Raw genomic sequence first — 24,809 nt, forward strand, 5'->3', positions numbered from 1 at the left:
AATATATCCCATTTCTGTTGCATCGGAAAATTGTGTTATCGCAGATGCATCAGTAAATATGTCTTCATGTAGGCAGGATGTGAAATGAAACTGATTTTCAGATAAGATCGCACTGGGTAAGTTTTCAAACCGTTTGGCGAGAAGCCTTGGTGATTAGCAAACTGATCAATATGTACCCTTGGGATTCTCATCATTTTTTCAGCATTTGATATCACGGCCTACACAAGCTCTTAAACCTCTCTATAATCAATTAGAGCCGTTCCTTACACTTAATATGTGTGTGTGTGTTTGCAACCCGTCTTCTGCTTTATTCGAAAAGGACGTTATTTTCTGTGAAATTAAATATGACGGACAACCAGGTAGACCTCTCTGACGCATACAACAACACCTTGTTTCTTCTTATGATTATTTCCTGTGACGAATGTATAACGACAGGGAAGCGTAGTAAATGTTAAACAGAATGTACCGATTGATTCCTGACATATACTAGTATAAACAGTTAAAAACAAAAGTGTCTTTATACACGTTTCAGTTGAGAACAATTCAATCTAAACTTTGCTAACAAGTAAATTGATGCCTTAAATCAAGTAACATCTCCAAGCAAAAATATCAGTTTCCCAGATGTCCCAGGATATTTCAAAATATAGGAGACCTAAACAGGTTCAGTTTCCTTTACGAATACCATTGCATGAAGTTGTTAATTGTGAAATGCATAAACGGAACGAAAACAGAACGAATCAAATCTGTATCAGCCAGCTGTGATCCAAACACGGAAATGCAGTTTGTGTGATCACTGCTGGAATTGAAGGTGACCTTCTGCGTAAAGTAAAACAAGAAGAAAAACTCTTTACAACCTGGTCCAAGTAGATCAACAATAGTTGGAGGAAGCCAACCAATCAGCCGTTATTCGGTTCCTCCAGGGGTGATCTAGCATCTAATCGCTTGAATTGTACTGTTAGTTCATAATGAGAATAACAGTCCACATTGTCCAACAGTTGTAGTGATTGACTGAGTTAATATTTATCGTCACATCGGCAATATTTCAGCCATGTCGTGCCGAGAACATTTTATAATTATATTAAAGATGAATAAAGTGAGAAATTAAAAGACCTGTTGACGAAGAACAGTAAAACTACTAGTGTATCACAGATATCCATTTAATACTAGCAATTAAATCTAAAATATTGGAACTAGAAACGACAATACAATATAAAAACAGGCTATAGATTGCTAACGACTGAAGGTAGATCCCCATACTAGGGACCATGTGGACTTACAGTACATTTGCTTCCTGCATGGACCCCAGCTGGATTTACACCATCCCTTCAGCCGTCAGAAGGTTTAGACAAATTAGCCATAAGTTAAAATAACACATATTCTACGGTTAAAACTAATGGTATGTTTAAATTTAGTTTGAATGTTTTGGGACTTACGTACCCCCACAGGAGGACAATAATTTAACAATGCTTCAACCCCCTGTGAGGATACAGCCACTAACAATCTCAGCTGCTCAATTAAACTACCAATTTTAAAATATTTATCTATTTACAATTCATTCAACAAATCTAATTCTTTTAAAAATGCAATAACTAAATGAGAACTGATCCAACAGTTGTAGCATGTTTGTGTTGAACATAGTTGCCCACAGTATGACTAGAGAGTATAGTTCTTAATATTGGTTCACATAGTTTAGTCAAACCAGAAACAAGCTCTGCTAAGTCACACAAAGACCGAATGTTCCTGAATCCGAAATTTGCAAACAAGGGAACTGCTGCTAAATTGTTTAGCAAAGATCTTGGTATACGTGATATACCAAACAATAACACATATGAGGAAAGTATGTTAACTGAGGAAGAACCCCGCTTTAGCAATTCTGTCCACTGTCAATTCAGTGTTAATTCAGGATTCTAACCACCACCAAGGCCTAAGACTTGTCTTGGCTCCTTTAGAACTTCACCTGTTGACAGTCTCTACGTCGAGGCTGAGGAGCCATCTCTGTGACAAAACTATATTCCAGCGAGTCAAACCATGCATATAACTGTGTCTTAAACCCCCTCTATGAGGATCTGTATACCAAGAAGTCTTCTCTTGTTCCGTCTCTTTGTATAAGAGTGAAACCTTTGCTGGCATTGAGCTAGAAAATATAGCTCCTTGCCGTAGGCTTACTTTTCCTCCTTGGCAATTGGTGTGGCCACAACTTGACCTTACACTGACAACATTTAAAAAGTCAGAAACTAATGAATTACAATATAGGCAAGAATTTAATAAATTAAAAATTAAATATAATGCATACTAATCCTTATTTACAGATGGGTCCAAGGATGGTGGCATGGTTGCTTCTGTCACTGTCATTGGATCCAGAGCAATATCTTCTCGATTACCAAATAACAGCTCTATTTTCACAGCAGAGCTAATGCCATATTGACAGCTCTTAAATATATTAGAAAACACCCTAAATATAAACAATATATCATCTTTTCTGACTCTCTTTCTTGCCTTCAGGCTATTAAAAATCTTTCTTGCTAACATCCACTTTTAATCCAAAGTATTGAATTATACAATGATCTTGCTACTGGCCAATGCGACATCGTTTTTTGTTGGTTACCCAGCCACGTTGGCATTTCTGGGAACACAATGGCCGATCTTGCTGCTAAGGCAGCACTCAACAAATCTTTGACACCACTTCTTATTCCATACTAAGCTAGCATTAGAACTTACATCCGTGATCTGATGCAGAAGAAGTGGGACACCCAAGTAGGTATAAATAAATTACATGAAATAAAACCCTATATTGGCTACACCTACTTGGGTTGTCAGTCCAGATTTGAGGAGGTCATTATACGACGATGTCGTATTGGTCATACTAGATATACTCATGAATACCTGTTAAAAGGTTAGGATCCTCCGTTTTGTATCCCTTGTGATGAAAGAATCACAGCTAAGCATCTCCTGCTTTACTATTGATTTTTCCATCACAAAGGATAAATATTTCGATGTCAAAACAGTTAAGGAATATTTTTATAACATTAATTACCATTTAAAAATTGAATTTTTAAAAGAAATAGAATTATTTGATAAATTTTGAATAATAAGTTTGTAAATAGATAAAAGGTATTTTAAACATGGTAATATGACTTAGCAGCTGCGATTGTTAGTGGCTGTATCCTCGAAGGGGGTTTGAGGATCGTAAAATTATTGTCCTCCTGAGAGGATACGTAAGTCCCGAAACTTTCAAAGCTAAATTTAAACTTACCAGATTCATAAAACGTAGTATATTTTTTTTTTTTTAAAGTTTGGCTAAATATTTCCTACAATCTCCAGCGGCTGAAGGGATGGTGTAGTTCAACTAGAGTCCATGCAGGTAGCAAAGGTACTGCAAGGCCCCATGGTCCCTAGTATGGTGGTCTACCTTCAGTTGTCGGCGATCTATAGCCTGTTTTTATATTGTATAGTTATAGTATAGTTAAAATATTTTTAGATTTAATTACTAGTTTCAAATATATATCTGTGATAGTCTAGTTGTTTTCACTGTCCTTTATCGACAGACATTTAAAATTGATTACTTTGTTTTTATCGTTATATGGCCGTAATATTGCCGATGCGATATATAATTTTAACTCACTCACTCACTCACTCACTCTTATGGATGTCGTTTAGGGTTTTGTCGCTTTTATTTATCAATGTACGGTTCTTGGTCGGAAGTGATATTAAGTCTCAGCACGCACTACATTCAGGTTTGATGGAAGTACATGTGTACAAGAAGCAGGTCAGCACGAAACGGAGGTGGTTGTTTTGGTGTCCAGCCCAACTCAAAGTGGTTATGGTTGAGACTTGCTATCTGGTTCTTCACTGGACTAAAGATGGCATAGCCAAGGTCCCAGGACTATATTCTTAACTATATTAGTAATAAATATACAAAAGTAACACAGAAAAGAAACTTAACTTGGTTCAGCAGATATAATGAAAATACCAATAGGTCTGTTGCAAGACACGTACAGCGGTGTGCCATATATTTAAGAACAAACATGGCTTGACGTCACCGGCAAGACGCTGGGCAGCGGCAAAATCAAACTCGCGTAACAACCAAATTAACTGTAACTGACCTTAATACTTGGTGATGTATCCCTTGGCAGCAATGATTTTCCTCAGACGACGTGGGATAGACAAATACAGGTTTCTGATATAGTTCAAAAGTATGTTTTCCCACACGTGTCGGATCTCTCGTTCCAAGTCCTCACGGGTATTGATGTAAACTATACGTTGTCGCAGTCTGGTTTTCAGCAGAGGCCAACAGTTCTCTACAATATTGGCATCTGGATACATTGCGGGCCACAAAATGCCATTTATGTCATTTCTTTCTTTATATTCTGCTACGATACGGGCTCTGTGCACAGGCGCATTGTCGTCTTGAAATATATAATTTTGATTCGGGAAATGCCGGACAGTAACAGGCCACAACTCGGAAGCAAGAATATCTATGTATTTCTGAGCATTTTAGTTACCTTCTACAACAGTTAATGTTCCAACACCATGCCAAGTAACGTAGCCCCAGACCATCAAAGAAAGACGTGCGTGACACCCGGGACTGAGGGGTGTACTCTTCGCCCGGCCTTCCCCACACATACACACGGTTGTTTTCCCCAAGAATTATTTTACATTCATCACTGAAGATGACACTGCTCCATTCTTCATTAATTTTTCCATCGAAGTTTTCTTCTGGCCCACGCATGGCGATTTCTCACATTCACATCTCTAATCCGGATTTTCTTTCGTCTGTGATAATTATTGTCGAATATTTTTCTTTGAATCGTACGCTTGGAGACAGTTCTGATCCTATTCTGATTAAACCCCGAGGTGATTTCCGACAAAGGAGAAATCCGACTGTTTTCCACTAACTTTAAAAGTTGACGAGTATCCCGTGCAGTCAGCAATCGACGTGCAGTTATTGGGCGATTTTCTGTGCTGCCAAGTTCCACAAATCCCTTTAAAACACTGTAAACTGTTTTCCGAGGTGAACGAAGATCGATGGCAATTTCATTGTATTTTGGTGTTGTTGGAACATCGCAGTAATCAAATCTTTAACAGGCTGTGACAATTCTCTTTTTTTCCCCATGCTACCGGAAGTCGCCTGCGTAAACAGGCACACGACACAAAACGTCACGTAACTGTCACGTGCTGAAAGAGCAGGGTTAATTTTAGTATCCTGTTGAATTTCACGACCGTACGTCACCTGTGTCATACAGAATTTATATTTTAAATGAACCGTTAAATTTCATGATTCTCACTATTTGAGATTTGTTCATAAACTTTTGCCACACCGCTGTATGTCCACGAGGGGGCGTGCCTTAAGTTGAAATCACAGTTCTACTGCTCTTCAGCTAAGACTGAATACTGTCCTGTTGAAGTGTTCTCTATTCTTCCTGCAACATTTTGGACAATTAAGTGTATGACTGAGACAAGATTTAGAGTGACATCGACAATATTTCAGCAATATCGTGACTGTAACAATATATACTTTAATAATATATAAAGTTATTTCGTACCATCTGTCAACTAGGGATAATTAAACTAGGTTGTCACAGATCGAAATTTACAATTAACATGTAAACAATAAACATTTACTAAAATACAGGATTATACAACATAGAAAACCGGACTATAGGTCACCAGCAACTGAAGGCAGATCATCATAAAGGGACCATGGGGACTTACAGTACGTTTGCTACCTGCATGAACCCTAGCTGGATTGACACCATCACCTCAGCTGCTTGCGAGGTAGGAAAATGTAGCCGGCAGTTAAAAGAACAAAGATACTACGTTTAAAATAAGGTAAATTTACATTTTACTTTGAATGAGTTCAGCCCAAAATTAAAAGGACAAATATACTACGTTTAAAGTATGTTGTGTGTAGAAATACATCGAAATATGTGGAACTTACATACCCTCTTCGGGGCACAATTATTTGGACAGTTAAGCACGTGTCTGTCGTGTATACGTCGCGATAGACTTACACCGATTTCGAGTTTATCCGAAAGCAGCCCTGTTGTGTTCGGATTCGGAGATCTGGATGGCCATGGCAGCCATTGACGTTTGAATTGTGAAGGAACAATGATACAGGGTATAAGTGGTGTAGCGTTGTAGTGTTGAAAAGACTCCTTCTGTCGGTTGACAGTCGGAAGGAGGTGAAGTAGAAGATTTTGGTCCTTGATTCCCCTTATTACACTGGATCATATCCCCTCGTGTCGAGCGCAGTTTGGTGCCGAATGTTCATTTGGTTTCATCTTTTGGTACGTCGGTACATACGCTGTCTTCCATCTCCATAGAGACGAAATTGTGAGTCCTTGTTTGTATTGTACGTTGTCGTCTATGCAAATGTCTATATCCAATTCGCACCTCTCGCTGACTATTCTTGATAGTTTGGTCCGAGACACACGTTTTGCAAAGACTTGAACATACCAATCTTGTGCAGTCGTGACTCCTGGTCTACCAGTGTTAGCCCGGAGTACAACTGAATAAACTAACAAAACATTCGCTCAATGTAAACTATACATTGCATGGAGATTCACGTATGTATTATGCAATGTGTACACAGTCTAAGCCCAATGAGAAGATCCAATATTTACCCAAAATAGGAAATCCATTTTATCAAAACGTATGTTGGCTGTTAGGGAAGCAGATATATTATTGGGACTGGGATTTTCTAATCAATGGTAATAGCGTGATTCGTGCTATATTCATACCAATAATTGTCATGCAAACTTATGCTATCATGAACAGGTTCCCCCTGTACAGCTTATTGATATACTTTGCTTTCAGTGATGATCAATGCTATTCTTCCAACCGGATACATCATTTCCTAACATTTACACAGTGGACACACGGGGAATCGTTAAGCTTGTAAATGGAACAGAGACTGATAATTGCTAGCTTCTAACTTATTTACAACTGTTTGTACACGGTTTGTGTAAATGTCTCCGTACAATACAGCTTAGTTAGTCCATATGGTTTACTGGACCTACACAGCTATGCTGCTTCTGTTGCTGGTATCAGCGTTTGGTCAGGCATTATCTCTTGGTGAGTTTAACTTTAACGTTATTAAATTAGAGCTGGTATTTTTTGTACCTGATGCTTTGTTAGTAATTCATCATTGGCTCTATTTTAGACATCTAATCCAAGATGAAGAAGCAAGTTCACTGCAATAAATTAGCTTAATTGTTCGTATTGCGTATGTTTGTAAATGTCGATGAAATGCTGTGATAAATATTATTTATCATACCCTCTTTGTAAATTGCAAATAACAATACTATTCACGTAAACCTAAGGGCGAAAGTGTCAGTGGTTCTTTGTTGCGCAGTCAGGTTCTCTCTTTGTTAATGGGCGGTGTGGTAGCCTAGAGGTTAAAGCGTTCGCTCGTCATGCCGAAGACCCGGTTTCGATTCCTCACATGTGTTCAATATGTGAAGCCCCTTTCCGGTGTCCCCCGCCGATATTGCTGGAATATTGCTAAAAGTGGAGTAAAACTAAACTCACGCACTTACACACTCTCGAGCTCTTTGTTACTTGTATATGTCGTCACTGGTAAAGAAGCATAACATTTACTTACATTTAGTGTTGATCTAAAAGATGTTATATGTGAAAACCGTCTTTTCTGGTCACAAAAATGCTGAAGGTATCATCCACCCTGAAGTATGCATTATTACAATACACTGTACGCTAAAACAAAAGCCCAAATAACACAAACATAATGATTCTGTCCGTCCAAACAATATAAATCAACATATTGCAAGGAATTTGACTTGAGCACGAACGTTCAAAGGGATTGACCGTTCTGTCACTCTGCAAACAATACTGATTATACTTCGAGACGATTGGCCAAACTGGAGCAGCCCAAGTTGCAAACATGTTCATGGTACACATGTCCATCACCGCCATCCTGGCGAGTTGTAATGGAACTGTCACCAACAACAGTCCAAGAAATGCCCGAAACAACCCATACACCCTGGGGTGACGATTGACAGAATGTGACTTGGGATGCATGCGGCCATCAAGACATCTCTTTGTTTTGTAGGCATGACATGGTTTCCCCGGGTAGAATATTGTTTAGTGTTGTTGAACTGAAATTACATAGCAGTATGACTATAGAAATGATTAAGCTTTCTTCTGGTATTCAGTTTAAAAAGTCGCCCTCGCGAATTCAGAGATACTGTAGTTCCAAATATTGCTCAGCGATTACCATGGACCTGCTCAGCAATGGATACAAAATGTATCTATATGATATATAGAAGTTCTTGTATCAGTGAAGACAAGAATGACTAGTGAATTGCTTCAACATTTTGTATTCTTCTAATGCGATGTTTCGGCGCAGATATCATAATGAGGGTATTCTGCACCATTCTGTCACCAGAAGCATGGAAGACATACACGGTCATAACTACTGCAGGTGGGTAACGGAGAACCAAACGGTCGGCGAAAGGGTGCAAACCATATCCATATATTGTAAATCTATGTAAGTGAAATATTGAAATATTTGTAAGCACCTATTTCTTTATGTCAGTTAAATAAAAATAATCACAAATATCCTCTTTTATAACGAAATGTACCTCAGCCCTCACGATTTGTCACACGCAAATATTGCTACACGAGTTCATATGGCGTGATTGAGATAAATGATGGGTATTTACAGAGGCTACCTTTTTCAGAGAATAGACATATTCCTTGCGACACTACTTCTTCACCCTCTACAGCAATGGTTTTCGAAGTTCACGACATGAATGGCGAGAATAGGACTGAAAGCCTTGACCTTGACAGCATCTACAAGCTCCATCAGGAGAAATACCTCAACATCCTTGTGATGTGTTCCGCTAACTGTATCATTGAACTCCTCCGTCAGGTACAACGTCATTATACGTCTCATAATTTTATAATTTTTCAAAATGTTTTTTTGATAGTGGTTTAGTTGTATCATGTTAGCTAGAACATATTGTTGAACAAAGAATTATAATCATGATGATTATGAACGTGCAAGCAAATATCACGCAGATATTGGTGAAAATGAAAAATGGAGGGGAATATGTGCATCAAACATCACATGCTTTATGTCGGAGATATCGCTTGAATCTGTTAATTCCGGATGTAGAATCAAGATAAGACAAACGGGTAAAAGTCTTTGACCTACATGATTATATGTAAGCGTAACTGAAGTTACTGTTGTCTCAAACAGCTTAGCATTGGTGACAATCAAATAATGACACATATAAGGCCAGGAAGAAATCTGCCAACACCATTCACTAATACAATGATCTTTTGGTTCACTAAAGGTATAAAGACATGTCCATCCCCCTGTTGAACTGGATTCTAAAGCTACAGAAAATCTGATACAGATCAATGTCGCAAACATTAACCGTAATCTGCAATACGATCAATACAATTGAGATAAGCGGAATTAATACCATCTAGATTTTCAAAAGCTCAAAGGATTTACTGGAGTCTTTATAATTTCTGAAACGGACCTGGTTTAGTTCTTTTCAAACATTTGAATTTTTAGCTTTGTATACCACTATCCCGCATGGCAAAATTAAGGAAAAACGGAGTTTTACGCATAGGGCATTTGGTTCTATAAATCATAAACTTTGGGAGGAGCATTGATATATTTACATATCTGTGAGTGAGTGAGTGAGTGAGTGAGTGAGTGAGTGAGTGAGTGAGTGAGTGAGTGAGTGAGTGAGTGAGTGAGTGAGTGAGTGAGTGAGTGAGTGAGTGAGTGAGTGAGTGAGTGAGTGAGTGAGTGAGTGAGTGAGATTTTATAGTCAAAGCGGCAGTATTTCTGCCATATCGTGATTTAAAATAGTTATAAATTCGTGATAAATGCACAAATTTTAAAAACCTGTCGACGAAGGACAGTAAAACCAACTAGTATATCACAGTATCAAGAAATAAAATTAGCATATATCTCTAAAATAGAATTTCAGATTACAAAAAGACATTATAAAAAAAAGGCTGAGGATCGCCAACAGCTGAAGGTAGATCACAGTTACAAATCTGTCTTCAGGGATTTACGATAATTGTCAAAAATGAGCAAATCTCAACTGACGTTTAATGAGAAAGCAATACGTGAAATGCTGGACTTGCCCAATGATCTCCGTCGGATACAACATTTAGACAAGTAGTCATCCCAAAAGGCACCCAATATGCTATCCTCCTTGCGAATCTGTTTCTTTATACAAGTTCTGCTTACGAAATCAAAACAAGGTTATTTGACCAAGACATTTAACTTAGGCTTCAGGTATATCCATAGCAATATCGTTCAGTAACCATTAACATCCAATCCGCTGATTTACCCACCTGAACTTGAAATAACAGAGACCAGTGAGAAAGTCTAATCTGTATAATATTTAGTTCTATGCATTAAGATTCAGAGTTACAAGAACAAAAACAAAACAAATCTCCTGCAAGCTGAACTCAAACGTTCAGTGTACATTCCACAACTTTTAATGTAAACGTTTCATCCAGCACACACACACACACACACACACACCTCATAATAGGTTAAATCAACCGATTTCAAAGGTGTCATACGGCTCTTGTCAAGAAGTCGATCAATGTGAGAAGTCCTCAGAACATTAGATGCAACGATCGGTGACAAAAAGACAAAATGATGTCCGTTTTATGTACTAGATGGTTGAGTTTATCAGTTACTAAATCTTTGCCTAGGCCCATCTGGCGGAGACAGACAGGAAGAAGGATGAGAAACAGGTGGTGTCCAGATGGCTGGCCATACCTACTTCAGGGGCTGTGAAGGACATCGCGACAACTCGTGAGACCATCGCGACAACTCAGTTGATCATTTTCGAGGCCAACAACATCCACCATTTTTCTTGTGATGTGAGCGTGTGTGGGATGAAGTGTTTGAATACATGCGATCGAGAGATGAAACGAAAGACCTCGTGAATGGCTCCTCAGGTCGTAGTGATATTATACAGGTTGTTCGTGGTTTAAATGCAGAAAATGCCCAACTTTGGCGGTCAGCTCTCGTGTCTCTCTCATAGGAAGGGGTACCAAGGAAAACGTTTGCAACCAATAAAAAGAAACCTACACTCATATTTTGTAATCATAATAGTAGTAGTTCATGATGATACTGATAATTATGATGCATGTGATCGTACGATTAGTTGATGCGCGTTATTGTATCCCAGTTGCGTTGATCGATATGGTCAAGATGTTAAATACTGGATTGTCTCATCAAGATTCGATTATTTACAGACCGCTGTCATATAGCTGGAATATGTCTGAGTGCGGCGTGTAACAGCATACATGCCAACAAGAGTTATAGCTTTAGGGATTGACCCTTGTCACATTAAGATGTCAAAATATTATAAGGCAAATCAGTATTTTGTGTGTTTCATTGAATTACTGTTCTTGTTCAAGAACCTAACACCTAACATCTCATTTGACAATGAGCTGCTCTAGCGTGAATTGGGTGAAGAATGTTAACTTTCTTTTTTCAGAATATGTCAAGTAGGGATATATTCTCCTTTGTTAATCTTTATTGGGTGAGTGGAACCAAGGACAAACGGGAGTTACATGCTTTAGGCGCCTTAAGAAACAAGGAATGGTCGACGATTAAGGACACTTTATACCCTAAAGACAAACATGGATTCCATAACAAATCACTAACTGTTGCAGTGTTGAAGGTAGGTACAACCTGATTTGATTAATGTAAGTGTTTGGTACGAATCATAGTATAGTTTACAATGTTTGAGAGATAAACTCAGTAATGATTCCGGTCGTTTCTGTCATTTCTCCCACGCGACTCGATTGAATATATGTTTGGGCGATACCAATGCTCAGTGGGTGTTAAACTCCAGTATATTTATGATTACACAATGCCATTTAGAAAGTGGTTAAATGTAACACATGTTATATTTGGGATTACACATTTGGGAATTTACACTTTCAGAGGGGTACACAAAGTCCGCAGTCTAGACTACCAGTTGTCCGACTTCCATTTTTGTGGAAGTCGCGGTTGGTGAGCGGGTTAGGCGGCTGACTTTGTGTGCTGTCGATTTGGTGCCGTACTCTGAGGGTGTGGGTTCAAATCCTATGAAACCTAGAGAAACCTATGTGAAATAGAAGGAGGCCTTATAAACGCCATGATCAACATATGTTCGGATCAAGGAATCACGGGAGTTTGTATGTTAACAAGCTTAGGTGTTCTTCTTTAAGTGTTATAAAGTTGCCAGGAACACGTTCCCCAACCAAACGAGATTTTACTATACCGTGAAGTTCCGGGTTAGAATATTAATCTTCAGTAACCCCATGCTTGTCGTAAGAGGTGACTAATGGGATTGGTTGACACATGTCATCGGTTCCCAATTGCGCAGATTGATGCTCATGCTCTTGATCACTGGATTGTCTGGTCCAGACTCGATTATTTACAGACCGCCACCATATAGCTGGAATATTGCTGAGTGCCGCGTAAAACTAAACTCACTCACGCATTCATAAAAATGGCACGTTTTAGTCAACCCTTCAGTTAGAGGTCTTGTGAGACGAAGCGGAATCACCCTAACATCCAGCCATCTGACTGGCTCAAGAAACCACCAATCAAACCTTTGATTGCGAGGTAAAAGTTCACTTTTTGTTCCCTCAAAGTAATATCCAATTAGAGTAAAATATTTGATTTGAAAATTTATCAATCTGTCGTTATATTGCACATTATTTTGACAATGTTTTCAGAGCCCGCCGTTTGTGATCCGAAGAGTGATGAATGATACCGTCATCTACAGCGGAGTCTGCATAGATCTACTAAACGAACTAGCACGGAGGCTGTATTTCAGGTACAATTGCAATTGGAAAAGCCGACCAACAGATTTTGAAGATATCAGTCAAAACATTAGCGAAACCTGCATTTGTGCATCAATGTTTTTCCTTGTATAAGTTATAGCTGTCATATTTCTGTTTCTTGAAAGTCAAAACCATTAGCCCTAAGTACCAGCTATCACTTTAGTAAAATCCACATTGTCACACAATGCTAACATTTAGGATTTTAAAATCAACAGTTTCACCATTGTGGAGCCAGAAGATGGTGAATGGGGAAATCTGGTCGACGGCAAATGGACAGGTCTGGTTGGACAGCTTGTTGAAAAGGTAGGTATAAACGATATAATTATGGCAATGTACCTTTCTAAATTATGTATACGTCGTTAAGGATGTGTTACATATGGCTCTTATGTGTTGATTTTTCACATATTAGACAATTTATTTGTGATGATGTTCCTACTTTATGTGAATTTTTAGACATTATTCTAACCACTTGATTTTAGCATGCTTAAACGAAATCAAACTTTTCGAAAGTATTTAGATTTATATATCAGAGATCCGTTTTACACCCTTGCATGTGATACTTCACTATTTATGTGATTTTCAACATCACTTTTATTGTGTTCAGTGTATTGTAAAACGAAAGACATTTTCTCGCCGCGAATAGCTACAACATTGCTGATGCGGCATTAAGCAACATTCACCCACTCACTTTAGGATGTGTTATGAATAATAAAATACAGCAAATATTGTGAAATTCATATTAATTATAAACGCATGTAGCCACAAGTATGACTTCATAAAAGGATGACTAGAGGAATAGTTATACTGGGGTACTGACAAGATTAACTGAGCAACAGGTGTTTCACACCCAAAAATATGGATAAAATATTACTGTTCTGCTCTGCTCTTTCGAAAAGCAACAGATCTAAGAACTCCCAAAGGTCTAAGGCCTAACAACTCTAAGTCGTATTGTAGTTATTTTCCGATATTCTGACATGGTATCGCAACAATACAATTCGTGTACACGTACTTACAATTTACAGTTATCACGTTTCTTTTTTATTTGTTTATGCTGTAACATACTTGACAAAATATGTTAAATTTCACAGGTATTTCCTGCATGCACAGGGGCGGTGGGGTAGCCTAGTGGTTAAAGCGTTTGCTCGTCATACCAAAGACGCGGGTTCGATTCCTCACATGGTTACAATGTGTGAAGCCCATTTCTGGTGTCTCCCGCCGTGATATTGCTGGAATATTGCTGAAGGCGGCGTAAAGTTAAACTGACTCACTCACTCCTGCATGCACAATATCATCTTCAGTATGTTTCATTTGAGTTACAAAATGCAGCAAATCCGTTAAATGGCCCCAATGGCGTTAGTCATTATTATCAGTGGTAATGCGGACAGCCTGGGTATAAGTAATACCTTGATGACAATAACTAAACTGCAAATCCTTAACAAACTTACAACTCTGCCTCAGTCGGATTGAATCAAGATTTGATTTGAGTTTGATCGTTTAAAGCAATCGCAGATAGCAGATTCTTAACTCAGATTTGCCCGACAACTCAAATCGTACAATTTGACCTATTTAACAAGCAAAACACATGGCAATCGGATTAAGATCTCATTTCGTCATTGCACACAATGGTATCAATATTCCATTATTTTATTAACAATATTTTGTTCATGTATGCAAATAATATAGTTGTCAAGAGCATCCCATTTTGTCGTGCCACCAATACACTGTCCATCATTTCATTACGGCAGATCATGACAATCAGTAACCCAGTATTGTGTCTTCTAACATGAAGGAACATTGTCTGATTCCTGCATTTGTTATACATTTTTTGCAGAAAGCAGATTTGGTTGTTGCTCCTATTGCAGTCACCAAATCACGAGAGGAAGTTATCGACTTCACTGTACCGTACTTCTACGTCAAAACGGGCATCATCATAAAGACGCCATCAGCAACAACATTGTTTACGCTTATCTCCCCTTTCCACTACAAGGTCCACATGTGTTTAGCCATAGCACTCGTCCTGTCAATGACTTTCGTACTGATCCTGGAAGTGCTGACTTCGAAATGTTTTCTGTACAGGCCAGTTGATAAACTGAGACGTTACGGTGATGCAGGCTTTAACATCTTTGGCTCCCTCGTGAATCAGGGTTTGTACTGTTCAAACTACTTCATCTGTGTTTAATATAAGACTTACTCCTGTATTACTGGAACAGATTCAGTCTTGTTTTCAATGCACTGACTGAGACTGATACAGAACTTAACTAAAGAAACTTAGGCTGTATGATATACAGCGCGTGGCCATATTATTACGTACAATTGTAACTGCGTTCATATTGTGTATATATAGCGATGCCCGTTTTAAAAACACTGCTACTCAAAAACGACAAAGCGTATCGTCATAATATTTTGTCACATGATCGACCATGATGTCACGTGTCTGTCACGTGACTCTATTTTTATTCATTTGTCGTCTGCTACATATTATGGCTACTTCCTGCAACAATGGGGAATTTGTCGGAGCCACTTAAGACATTAATCGTCAACAAGTTTCAAAGTGGAGAAAAATGTTCTAACATTGCAAGATTCTTTGGAATGCCTCGAAGCAGCGTACATTCGGTGGTAAAGCGGTTTAATTGATGTGGATCAGTCGCGAATGCTCACAGAACAGGCCATATGAGAAACTGACTCCTCGGGACAATCGACAACTCTTGAGGTTGGTCAGGATTTCATCATCGGGTGAAATAACTGAAAATGTGAACAAGAATAGGACTACACGTGTATCGTTGAGGACTGTAAGGAGACGATTGTATGAAAATAAATTTCATAGACGTGTTGTTAGAAAGAAAATCCGAATTCGTGGCTATAATGTCAGAAATCGTTTGGCCTGGGCAAGGGGGCAACGATATCGTACAGTGAATAATTACTGGAATCGAGTGATCTTCTCTGACAAGTGTAAAATTATCATTGGGGAAAACAATCAAGTTTTTGTTTGGAGACAGTCCGGTGAAGACTACCCCCCGCAATGTATTTGTCCGGGACGACAGCCACGCGTCAGTTTGATGGTGTGGGGTTGTATCAGCTGGCATGGTGTTGGTACCATTTGTGTTGTTAATAGCTAGATAAATGCTCAGAAATACACAGAAATCCTCGATGATATGCTTTGGTCCGTTATAGCCAGACATTTTCCGGAAAACAGGTATATCTTCCGAGATGACAACGCCCCTGTACATCGGGCCCGTGCCGTTCAGGACAAAATGACAAAATAAAAGCGACAAAATGACATTACTGGAATGTTGTGGCCTGCACAGAGTCCAGACACAAATATCCTTGAGAACTGTTGGCTCTACCTGATGAATAGACTTCAGGGACGCCGAAGAAACATTCAGTCGGCTGCCAACTTGGAACGCAAAGTGCGGAGATCTGGGAAAATATTCCCATCGATTTCAACAGAAATCTTTATGCATTGATTTCAAGGCGGATGTTGAAAATAATAAAGAACAAGGGACACATCACAACATATAGAGGTATGGCTGTTTACATTTAACGAGTTATGACACTTTGAAATCCCGCGTAAATTTGTCATCAACAATTGGTCTGCCATGTTTGTACATAATAATATGGCCACCCGCTGTATGTATTTATATACATCTACAAATGTATTTGCACCAATTCTTTCAAAGATCGATACCTGACACGTTATGATCTTTGCACGTTACAATACAGTCATACTTTCGTTAAAGGCATGCTTGCTTTTCTCGCTCATTTTCTTCGTATTTAGCAAGTCTCAGGCAGATTTAAAATGAAACTTCGAAATTCTTGATCAAAGTGACTGAAGTATTTTGTTTCAACAACTTTCTGTAACCATTAAGGAAGTAATTACACACCATCGATGGCGTCGTCGCGGATCCTGCTGAGTGCCTGGCTGCTGTTCACGGTAATCCTCTCAGCCACTTACAGTGGGAACCTAATAGCCTCCATTACTGGCGGGAAGCAGAAGCTTCCTTTCTCCACCCTTGCAGAGTTGGCTCAACAGGACACTTATACCTGGGGCTTCGACGGGGGATCGAACTACCTTTCTCTTTTCAGGGTAAGAGCTTATCAGGGTAAGAGCTTATATCAAATCCCACAGCTCTCGGGTTGTGGGATTATTGTGGTTTCAAAAAGAGCAGAGGAGTATGCAAATAGGTTGGCAGAAGCTGCACATACGCTGCAAACCAAGAAGAAGACCAAGTTCTACATCCTGTGTCCTGCAATAAAACAAACTATTGCGACAGATAGAAATTGAGTACAAAACAAAAAAGATCCTTTCTATATGGAAGAGACAAAAAACAAAAGGATGTGTATTGGACTACTTTTTGTGTTCCGTGTGTTGGACTACTTTTTTGTGTTCTATATGTTGGACTACTTTCGTGTGTTCCGCTAAATTTGTCCTGTTTTTGTGGGGACTGTGGAGGGCAGAATTGGGGTGAAAATGCTTGATAATGGGGGTTGTGGCTGAACTGTCATTGTGGATACTACTGCTTGTGAACACCTGCAAAGAGCTCGAGAACAGTAGAAGAGGTGACCAGTGATGTCTTGTTAAGTGTAATTAAATACATTAAACCTAACTTCTACATGGATGTTACATATGGGCAAGCACGGCATTTTACATCATAATTCACAATAAGCCTCTGATGACACTTGCTCTCTTTTTTGACAAATTGTAAAAAAATTAAGGTTAGGTATATCACTCTATCTACGTTTTATGGCAAAGGTTCAAAGAACTGAACGTTTCTCTTATCTTTGTCATGTTGGATAGTACTGTATAGCATGGCAAACTCAAATGTTTTGACGGTGTACAACTTTGACAGAGAAACATTTTGAGATTATTATGAAGAAAAAATAATTCAAGACACCTCAGTTAAAAAAAGTTCCATTGATTTGTTAACATGTTATGAGAATGAAATACAGAACGTCAGTATACAAGAATATCCAGTCTTTTGACTATCCGCAGAAACAAAGCTGTGAAATTAATATGAATGGATCAATGAAAAGCAGTGATGACACCAGGTGTTCGGTCAGCAGGTCCTGCCCTACCGGTAGCACCCGCTATTTACAAAAACGCTATGTATTCGCAGGACTCCAACCTCAGTGACTACCAGGCCATATGGCAGGGTATGCAGACCAACAGGGAGGACACAGATGTGATGAGCATCGATAATGACGTACACCTGCGTAGAGTACTGCAAGGCCGCTATGCGTACATTGGGGACGAAACCTTTTTCGAGCTTTGGAAAGGCATGAGTTGTGACTTGCAAATGGTGGAACAACAGTTTGACTTATTGCAGTTTGCACTTGGTCTGCCAAAAAACAGTACAAACACCAAGGTCTTCTCAAATGAGTAAGTAATGGCATATTAATGTTTTTCTTGTATTTGTCCATAAATATATTTATTCAAGTTTATTTTATTTTCTAATTATGTCATCAAAGTGATAAGATATGATTTATTTAAATGTTGGAAGAACAAAATTAGTAATTTTGGAGAATTGGCTTTCATTGCCATTATGTTCAACAACTGACCACAGTGGTCCAGTTTCAATAGTCCGAAGGGTATCAGGTCTTATGAATTTACCAGTTCTAGTAATTGGTAAGTTAAATTAAAAACCTATATGATCGTGAAGGTAATCCTTAGCAACAAAACCGTATCCTGTAAGGCTAAGACGCACACACGCTGGTGCGCTTAAAATAATGTTCAGTGAATTGTCAGTGATGGCACTAGGTGTTCGCTAAAAGTGTAAGCAACTCCTGATTTGCCGATAAAAAGAATGGTACTCTCTTAAGTATGTGTTTGTAATCTCGAAAATGTTTAAATTTCATCAATTAATAGTCCTTTTGTAGTTGACAGCTACATTTTCAGGCTGTTTGGTGAATCGAAACAGTGTAATTTTGTAAAGAATGCTTGTAAAGAAGGGCTGGTTTGGGCGACTCCATCGACATGTGATAGGATAATGGCAAGACAGTGATTTGATGGAGTATATACACTAGTATGGTAATTCAGAATTGATACGAATGTTTAAATTCGAATTATATGTCTTCGGATCGAGTTAAGTTATATGAATGCGACAGCGTCGGATTTTGTCCAAAGAATGAGTGAATAAGGTAGATTTCATTCGGTTTGAGTTATGTCAACTAATATAATACTAATGAGTTATGTAGGGACGAACGAATAAGCACTTTTCTTCTCTATGTAAATCAGAATAGCCCATTTCTAAAAAGTGTTCTCACTTGATTTTGCGTATATATATCCATATCCAAATCGGTTACATCACCCAATAATTCAACATTAAAACAGCCATTCTGTGAACAGTTCATTACAAAACGGCATGCACCAGTGTGTGTGGTCAGCAAAGGAAAAGTAAATTGCTTAATTGACCAAGCACATGTGTCACAAACTCCTAATCAATTTAGATAGTGTTGGAGTAAAGCTCAAAATGACTCGGGGAATAGGCGCGTGGCAAATTCTGTAATCGCTGCCCAAACATTCAAAGTAAATTAAAACTGTCCACTTTTGTAATTGTAGAATATGTGTCTTTTTAATGTATGGCTAGATTTGTCTAAATTGCTAACAGCTGAAGGGATGGTGTAAATCCAGCTACGGTCCATGCAGGAAGCAAATGTACTATAAGTCCCCATGGTCCCTAGTATGGTGATCAGCTGTTTGCAATCTATATATAGCCTGATTATCCCCCGCCGCGCGTTAAGCGCGAAGCGGGGGATATAGTATTAGGCACTGTCCGTACGAATTGGAATATCTGAAGAACTGTTGACTAGATTCTTTCCATATTTGGTACCTAGGTCCATCACATTATAAGAAAGGTCCCATTTAGGTTCGGTGACCTTGACCTTCATTTCAAGGTCACAAGGGGACTTTAACGTTTTACCCTTGTCAGCGAGCTATCTCAAGAACCGTTCACTGGATTTTCTTCATATGCGACACCAAGCTTAACCTTGCAGGGCCCAGTCGATTTTGGTGACCTTCACCGAATTTTCAAGGTCACAGCGTCAGCATGTTAAGCTGCATGTTAAGCTACTCAGCACGCTATCTCAAGAACCGTTCACTGGATTTTCTCCATATTCAACACCAAGCTTAACCTAGGGACGGCGCAGGGCCCAGTCGATTTTGGTGACACTTAATGAATGTTCAAGCTCACAGCGACACTTTGAAGATTTCAGCATGTTAAATTGCATGTTAAGCTTGTCAGCCAGATACCTCAAGAACCATTCATTGGATTTTCTTCATATTGGACATCACGCTTCATCCAGGGAAGGCGCAGGGCCCAGTCAGTTTTGGTGACCTTCACTGAAGTGTCAAGGTCACAGCGACACTTTGAAGATTTCAGCATGTTAACCAGCATGTTAAGATTGTCAGTGAGATATCTCAAGAACCATTCACTGGACTTTCTTCATATTTGACACCAAGCTTCATCTAGGGAATGTGCAAAGTCCAGTCAGGTTTGGTGACCTTCACATAATTGTCAAGGTCACGGGGACACTTTGAAGATTTCAGCATGTAAAACTGCATGTTAAGCTTGTCAGCGAGCTATCTCAAGAACCGTTCACTGGATTTTCTCCATGGACTTTCAAGATTTCCCTTGAATGTTTTCCAATAAGCAATTATTACTATTTTTGCATATTTTATACACTAAGACATTCATGTCAAGGTCAAAGCCAGTCTTGAAAATATTTGTGCGTTTGAACAACTGCAGAACAAGATATCAAGAGAGGCTGACTGGTCATGTTTTTGCTGACATTTAACTTCATCTTAAATTACGACCTTCACTTTCAATACTTTTTAAGTTTGATTTTAATAATTTGCGGCGGGGGATTATGTCACCTTAGTGACAATGCTTGTTTTATATTCTATTGTCCTCTATAGTTAAAATATTTTAGACTTAATTACTCGTCTTAAATTTATTCCTTGGATAATCTAGTTGTTTGAACTTTCCTTTGCAGACAGGTAGGTATATTATATAATATTAAGTTTGTTTTTATTCATTTATACATTGACAGCTTTCTTAGTCACGATATGGCTGAAATACTGCCGATGTGACTTCTAATTGTAATTTACTCACTCACAAACCTACAGACGGTGAAATGACATCATTTACAAAATACACACATACACACAAACACACACACACACACATACATACATACATACATACATACATACATACATACATACATACATACATACATACATACATACATACATACATACATACTTACATAAACTTCAATGTGTTCTTAAGTCACTTTCACAAGGGGAAGGGGGTGGAGTTTCGAACCCCCTGAAAACAAACACACACACAGACACACGCACACCTGGATTTGACAATGTCACGTGCTAATATCCCATTCATTATGACGTCATACACCCTCTTGTATCTTCTTTCAGGGTATCCGTCATATTTGAAAGTGGTCTTCCACGCCTCTGGTACAATCGATGGAAGCCCAAAGTCCAGTGTGAGATAAAGAAGAGACGACCCTACAGTGTTGACTTACTGGCATTACAGAGTCTCTTCTACATTGCTGGTGTGGGCGTTGTCCTGTCTGTGGTCGTGCTTGTCGCTGAAATCCTGCATAGAAGAAAATGTAAAAAGACAAGAGGTACAGAAGCTCATTTTACTCGATAGAGTAATGAGATGGAGCTTTGGTACCTGTCAATTCCGTTGACATTTTGTGTGGTACTGTACACAGAAAAGGGCGAGGGTAGAATTATACAGGAGGTCAGTTTAGCGAACTGACGTTAAAATGATACTGGAGGCGATGGTGGTTTAGGGAGATTACTTGCATTGCTTACGAGCACAACCATCAATCTGCTCAGCGAAGCACAGCTAGCGCCACCTATGTGATAAGGGAGGCTTCTCTGAACACAAATAGTTGAGCAACGTACATGTGTGGTATAACTCTTCCCAAATTCTGTATTAATAATATTAAAACTGCACTACGATGCCGTTCTTTCCTTCAATTCAAAATAGATTTATATAATTACTTCATCGGCATTCGATGAATTTCAACAAAAGTTCATGTCTTTTGCTAAAATTTCAGAGTTTTGTGCTTACACTTAATAATGCATCAGTGACTTTGACCTTCAATCGATCATATTGATCAGGGATGCAGTGAAAACATACAAGGTCTACAACTATTAAAAATACAGAAAACATTAGTTATTCATGAGATGTTTTATTAATATGTTCAGTTACAGCAAATCACTTTGACGGTTCAACGCCACTTGACTAACAGTTTAATGATATGACGACATGTCAGGTTTATACCCATTTTAAACAGTCACTCGTGATCGAATATGGTGTTGGATATTATACATGTAGGATGATTTGCTCATGAACATAGAAATTGTTTATTGTTTTACAGTTGCCATGTTTGCATATATATTTTGCCATTTTGTTGCTGTTTTGCCTAATAACTGCATCTTATTAAAGATCTATCTACAGAAACACTGGCTAAAATTGCTATAATAAAATGATAATTAACATTATTTAAAAGATCCTTAACACGTATAACACTGAAATATTTGTCCCTTGTGATAAAATAAACCAATACAGTCAAGCAGGACATTCTAAAGCAAATACTCATATTTATATCTTGAGTGGCCAATAGGACAACGTCGTATAATGACCTCGTCAAATCATGACTGACAACCCAAGTAGCTATAACCAATATAGGGGTTTATTTCATGTAATTTTTTAAGACCTTTTTGGGTGTCCCACTTCTTCGGCATCTGATCACGGATGTTCGATATAATGATAGCTTTGTAATCAGAGTATGGAATGAGAAGTGTATTTGATTTGATGAGTGCTGCCTTAGCAGTAAAATCGGCCATTGTGTTACCATAAATGTCGTACTGGCCAGTTGTAAGATCATATATAATTCAATAATTTCAATTAACAGTGGATGTTAGAAGATACGTTTTTAATAGCCTAAAGGCAAGAAAGAGAGTCCGAAAATATGATATATTGTTTATATTTAGGGTGTTTTTTATAATCCATTTAAGGTCTGTTAATATGGCGCTTGCTTCTGCTGTAAAAATAGAGCTGTTATCTGGTATTCTAGAAGATATTGCTCTGGATCTAATGACAGTGGCACAAGCCACTACGACACCATCTTGTTGGAAGAACGTTCGTGCTCTTTCATTGACTTTTCTCTCTGTTTGTATTATTTCCTTTGTTTTAGGTATGTTTAAACCTTTTGACCATGTCGATTCCTTTTCATGTAAAACACTCACGTTGGACGTTTGTGTATCGTGTGATTTAGTTTTGGAATAGTAACTGATTTTAGAAATTTGTTTCCAGAGTCTATGTAAAAAGGGAAAATTCGAAATTTATAAAAATATCCACTATAACGAGAAAAATATTCAAATAACGAGAAATTTGGGTTAAAAAGTTATGTATGCGACAAAATCGGTTCCATTTGGCTTTCGCAGATACAGCACATCAGTGTAATGATGCCGTGTGTTTGTACCGCAAATAGGATTGAGATAAAATGACACGCCTGCATGCATAATTGTTCATGCCTAATAATTATATCAAAGTGTGCAATACTATTTTAGACATTAACACTCGATGCTGTTCAAATATGTGGTCATATGCATAGCGGAACCAAGTTTCGTTTACAATGGTTTCTCGCCCAGTCTTTTCATATGTATGCGAAGGGCTCATGGGAAAGGCAACAACCATTGTCGATATAGATGTGTCCGTTGCCATAATAATAAAGATACAATAATAAAAAATGGTATGTGTCGATTTCCAAGTTGAAACTACACGTTAACTGGAAATAATTCTGGAAAGGATCATAGTGTTGGACCATCAAACAACAATGAATTGTGCTGTAATGAACAATTGTATTCTATAATTAACAAAATTCACAAATAACTACAAAGAATTACAATAGGAGTGGAAAATAGAATGGCAGTACAAAATTAATGACAGTGTAAACGTAAATGTGGTGAGGACATTTATACTCTAAGGTAAATGCAACGTTTTGTGCGCTGAATGGGCTCTTTAAACGACATGTTTGAACATGCAGTGAAACAACTGATTCAATATTCGTTAAAGGTCACATGCAACGTAAAACACAACTTTGCAGATTCTGATACCTTTCGGTATGGACTTACCGAAACAAATCATCAAAAATGCAAATTCAACTTGTAAAGTTGAAAAATAACGCGATGAAAAAACCGCGCGAAATCGTAGTTCAAACGATTCACTAACTTTCCCCAGCGCTTGGGGAATTGAAGTGGTTTCAACAGCTGGGCTGCGCTCATAGCACATGCGCAGTGGAATAGGTTCGCGGAGCTTGGAAGCGGGTTGTCCGGTGAATATTCGGTGAAGGCTTTGGTGTGAGCTTTTTTTCTAATGTTTTGTTGATATTTCACAGGCGCGAGCTTTTTTTATGTTATTACAGTAGATTACCGATTTAACTGTTTATATAATTTCATTTGTCTATTTCACCACACGTTCTTCTTCCCGAGTCACTTTCTCAGTTCGATACTTAAAAGCAATGTCATTATTTAGCGTTGACAGAATTTCTAACTGTGATATAGATATGTCGTTGTCACAGACAAAACTCAAAGTCTGTTTTATTGACACCTACCCAGATAGCAAAGGTGTGTTGGGCCAATGTTGGTATATGGTTGGTTGGTTGGCCAACAGTTTGACAACATTGGCCCAACGTTATCTTAATGACTTAAAAGTAACGGTGGCTCTTGACACGTTGGTCCAACAGTGGGCCAACATTTGAAAAACTCTGCCTATTTGCCCTGATCTTACATCTATTTCACAAAGTTGGGCCACCGTTGGCCCAACATTGTGAATAAAAGAGTGAGCACACGGCCATTTATAGCCATGTTTTCTTATAAAGATTTTGATGACAGTTGAAATAATTACACAGACAAAAAAGAATGAATCCAT

At 38.4% G+C, this 24,809-nt stretch overlaps 1 protein-coding gene across 1 annotated transcript; it reads left to right on the plus strand.

Moving 5' to 3' along the window:
* The first annotated feature begins 8,767 nt into the window (after window positions 1-8,767).
* LOC124262765 (glutamate receptor ionotropic, kainate glr-3-like) lies at window positions 8,768-18,224 on the plus strand. The gene is made up of 7 exons (XM_046697309.1): window positions 8,768-8,890; window positions 10,711-10,881; window positions 12,736-12,836; window positions 13,059-13,146; window positions 14,675-14,987; window positions 16,710-16,927; window positions 17,958-18,224. Exons 1-7 carry the CDS (start codon window positions 8,768-8,770, stop codon window positions 18,222-18,224), a joined length of 1,281 nt encoding a protein of 426 aa, XP_046553265.1.
* The last annotated feature ends 6,585 nt before the right edge of the window (window positions 18,225-24,809 follow it).

Source organism: Haliotis rubra, unplaced genomic scaffold (genome assembly GCF_003918875.1).
Source record: "Haliotis rubra isolate DU_JTF1 unplaced genomic scaffold, ASM391887v1 Scf853, whole genome shotgun sequence".
In the NCBI taxonomy this organism is placed as follows: domain Eukaryota; kingdom Metazoa; phylum Mollusca; class Gastropoda; order Lepetellida; family Haliotidae; genus Haliotis; species Haliotis rubra.

Excerpts from the sequence above, each read along its gene's own strand:
- LOC124262765 (XM_046697309.1), top strand. The coding sequence starts at position 8,768 with ATGAATGGCGAGAATAGGACTGAAAGCCTTGACCTTGACAGCATCTAC. Across the intron at positions 8,891-10,710 it reads TCATTGAACTCCTCCGTCAG|GCCCATCTGGCGGAGACAGA; the intron begins GTACAACGTCAT and ends ATCTTTGCCTAG. Across the intron at positions 10,882-12,735 it reads TCCACCATTTTTCTTGTGAT|AGCCCGCCGTTTGTGATCCG; the intron begins GTGAGCGTGTGT and ends CAATGTTTTCAG.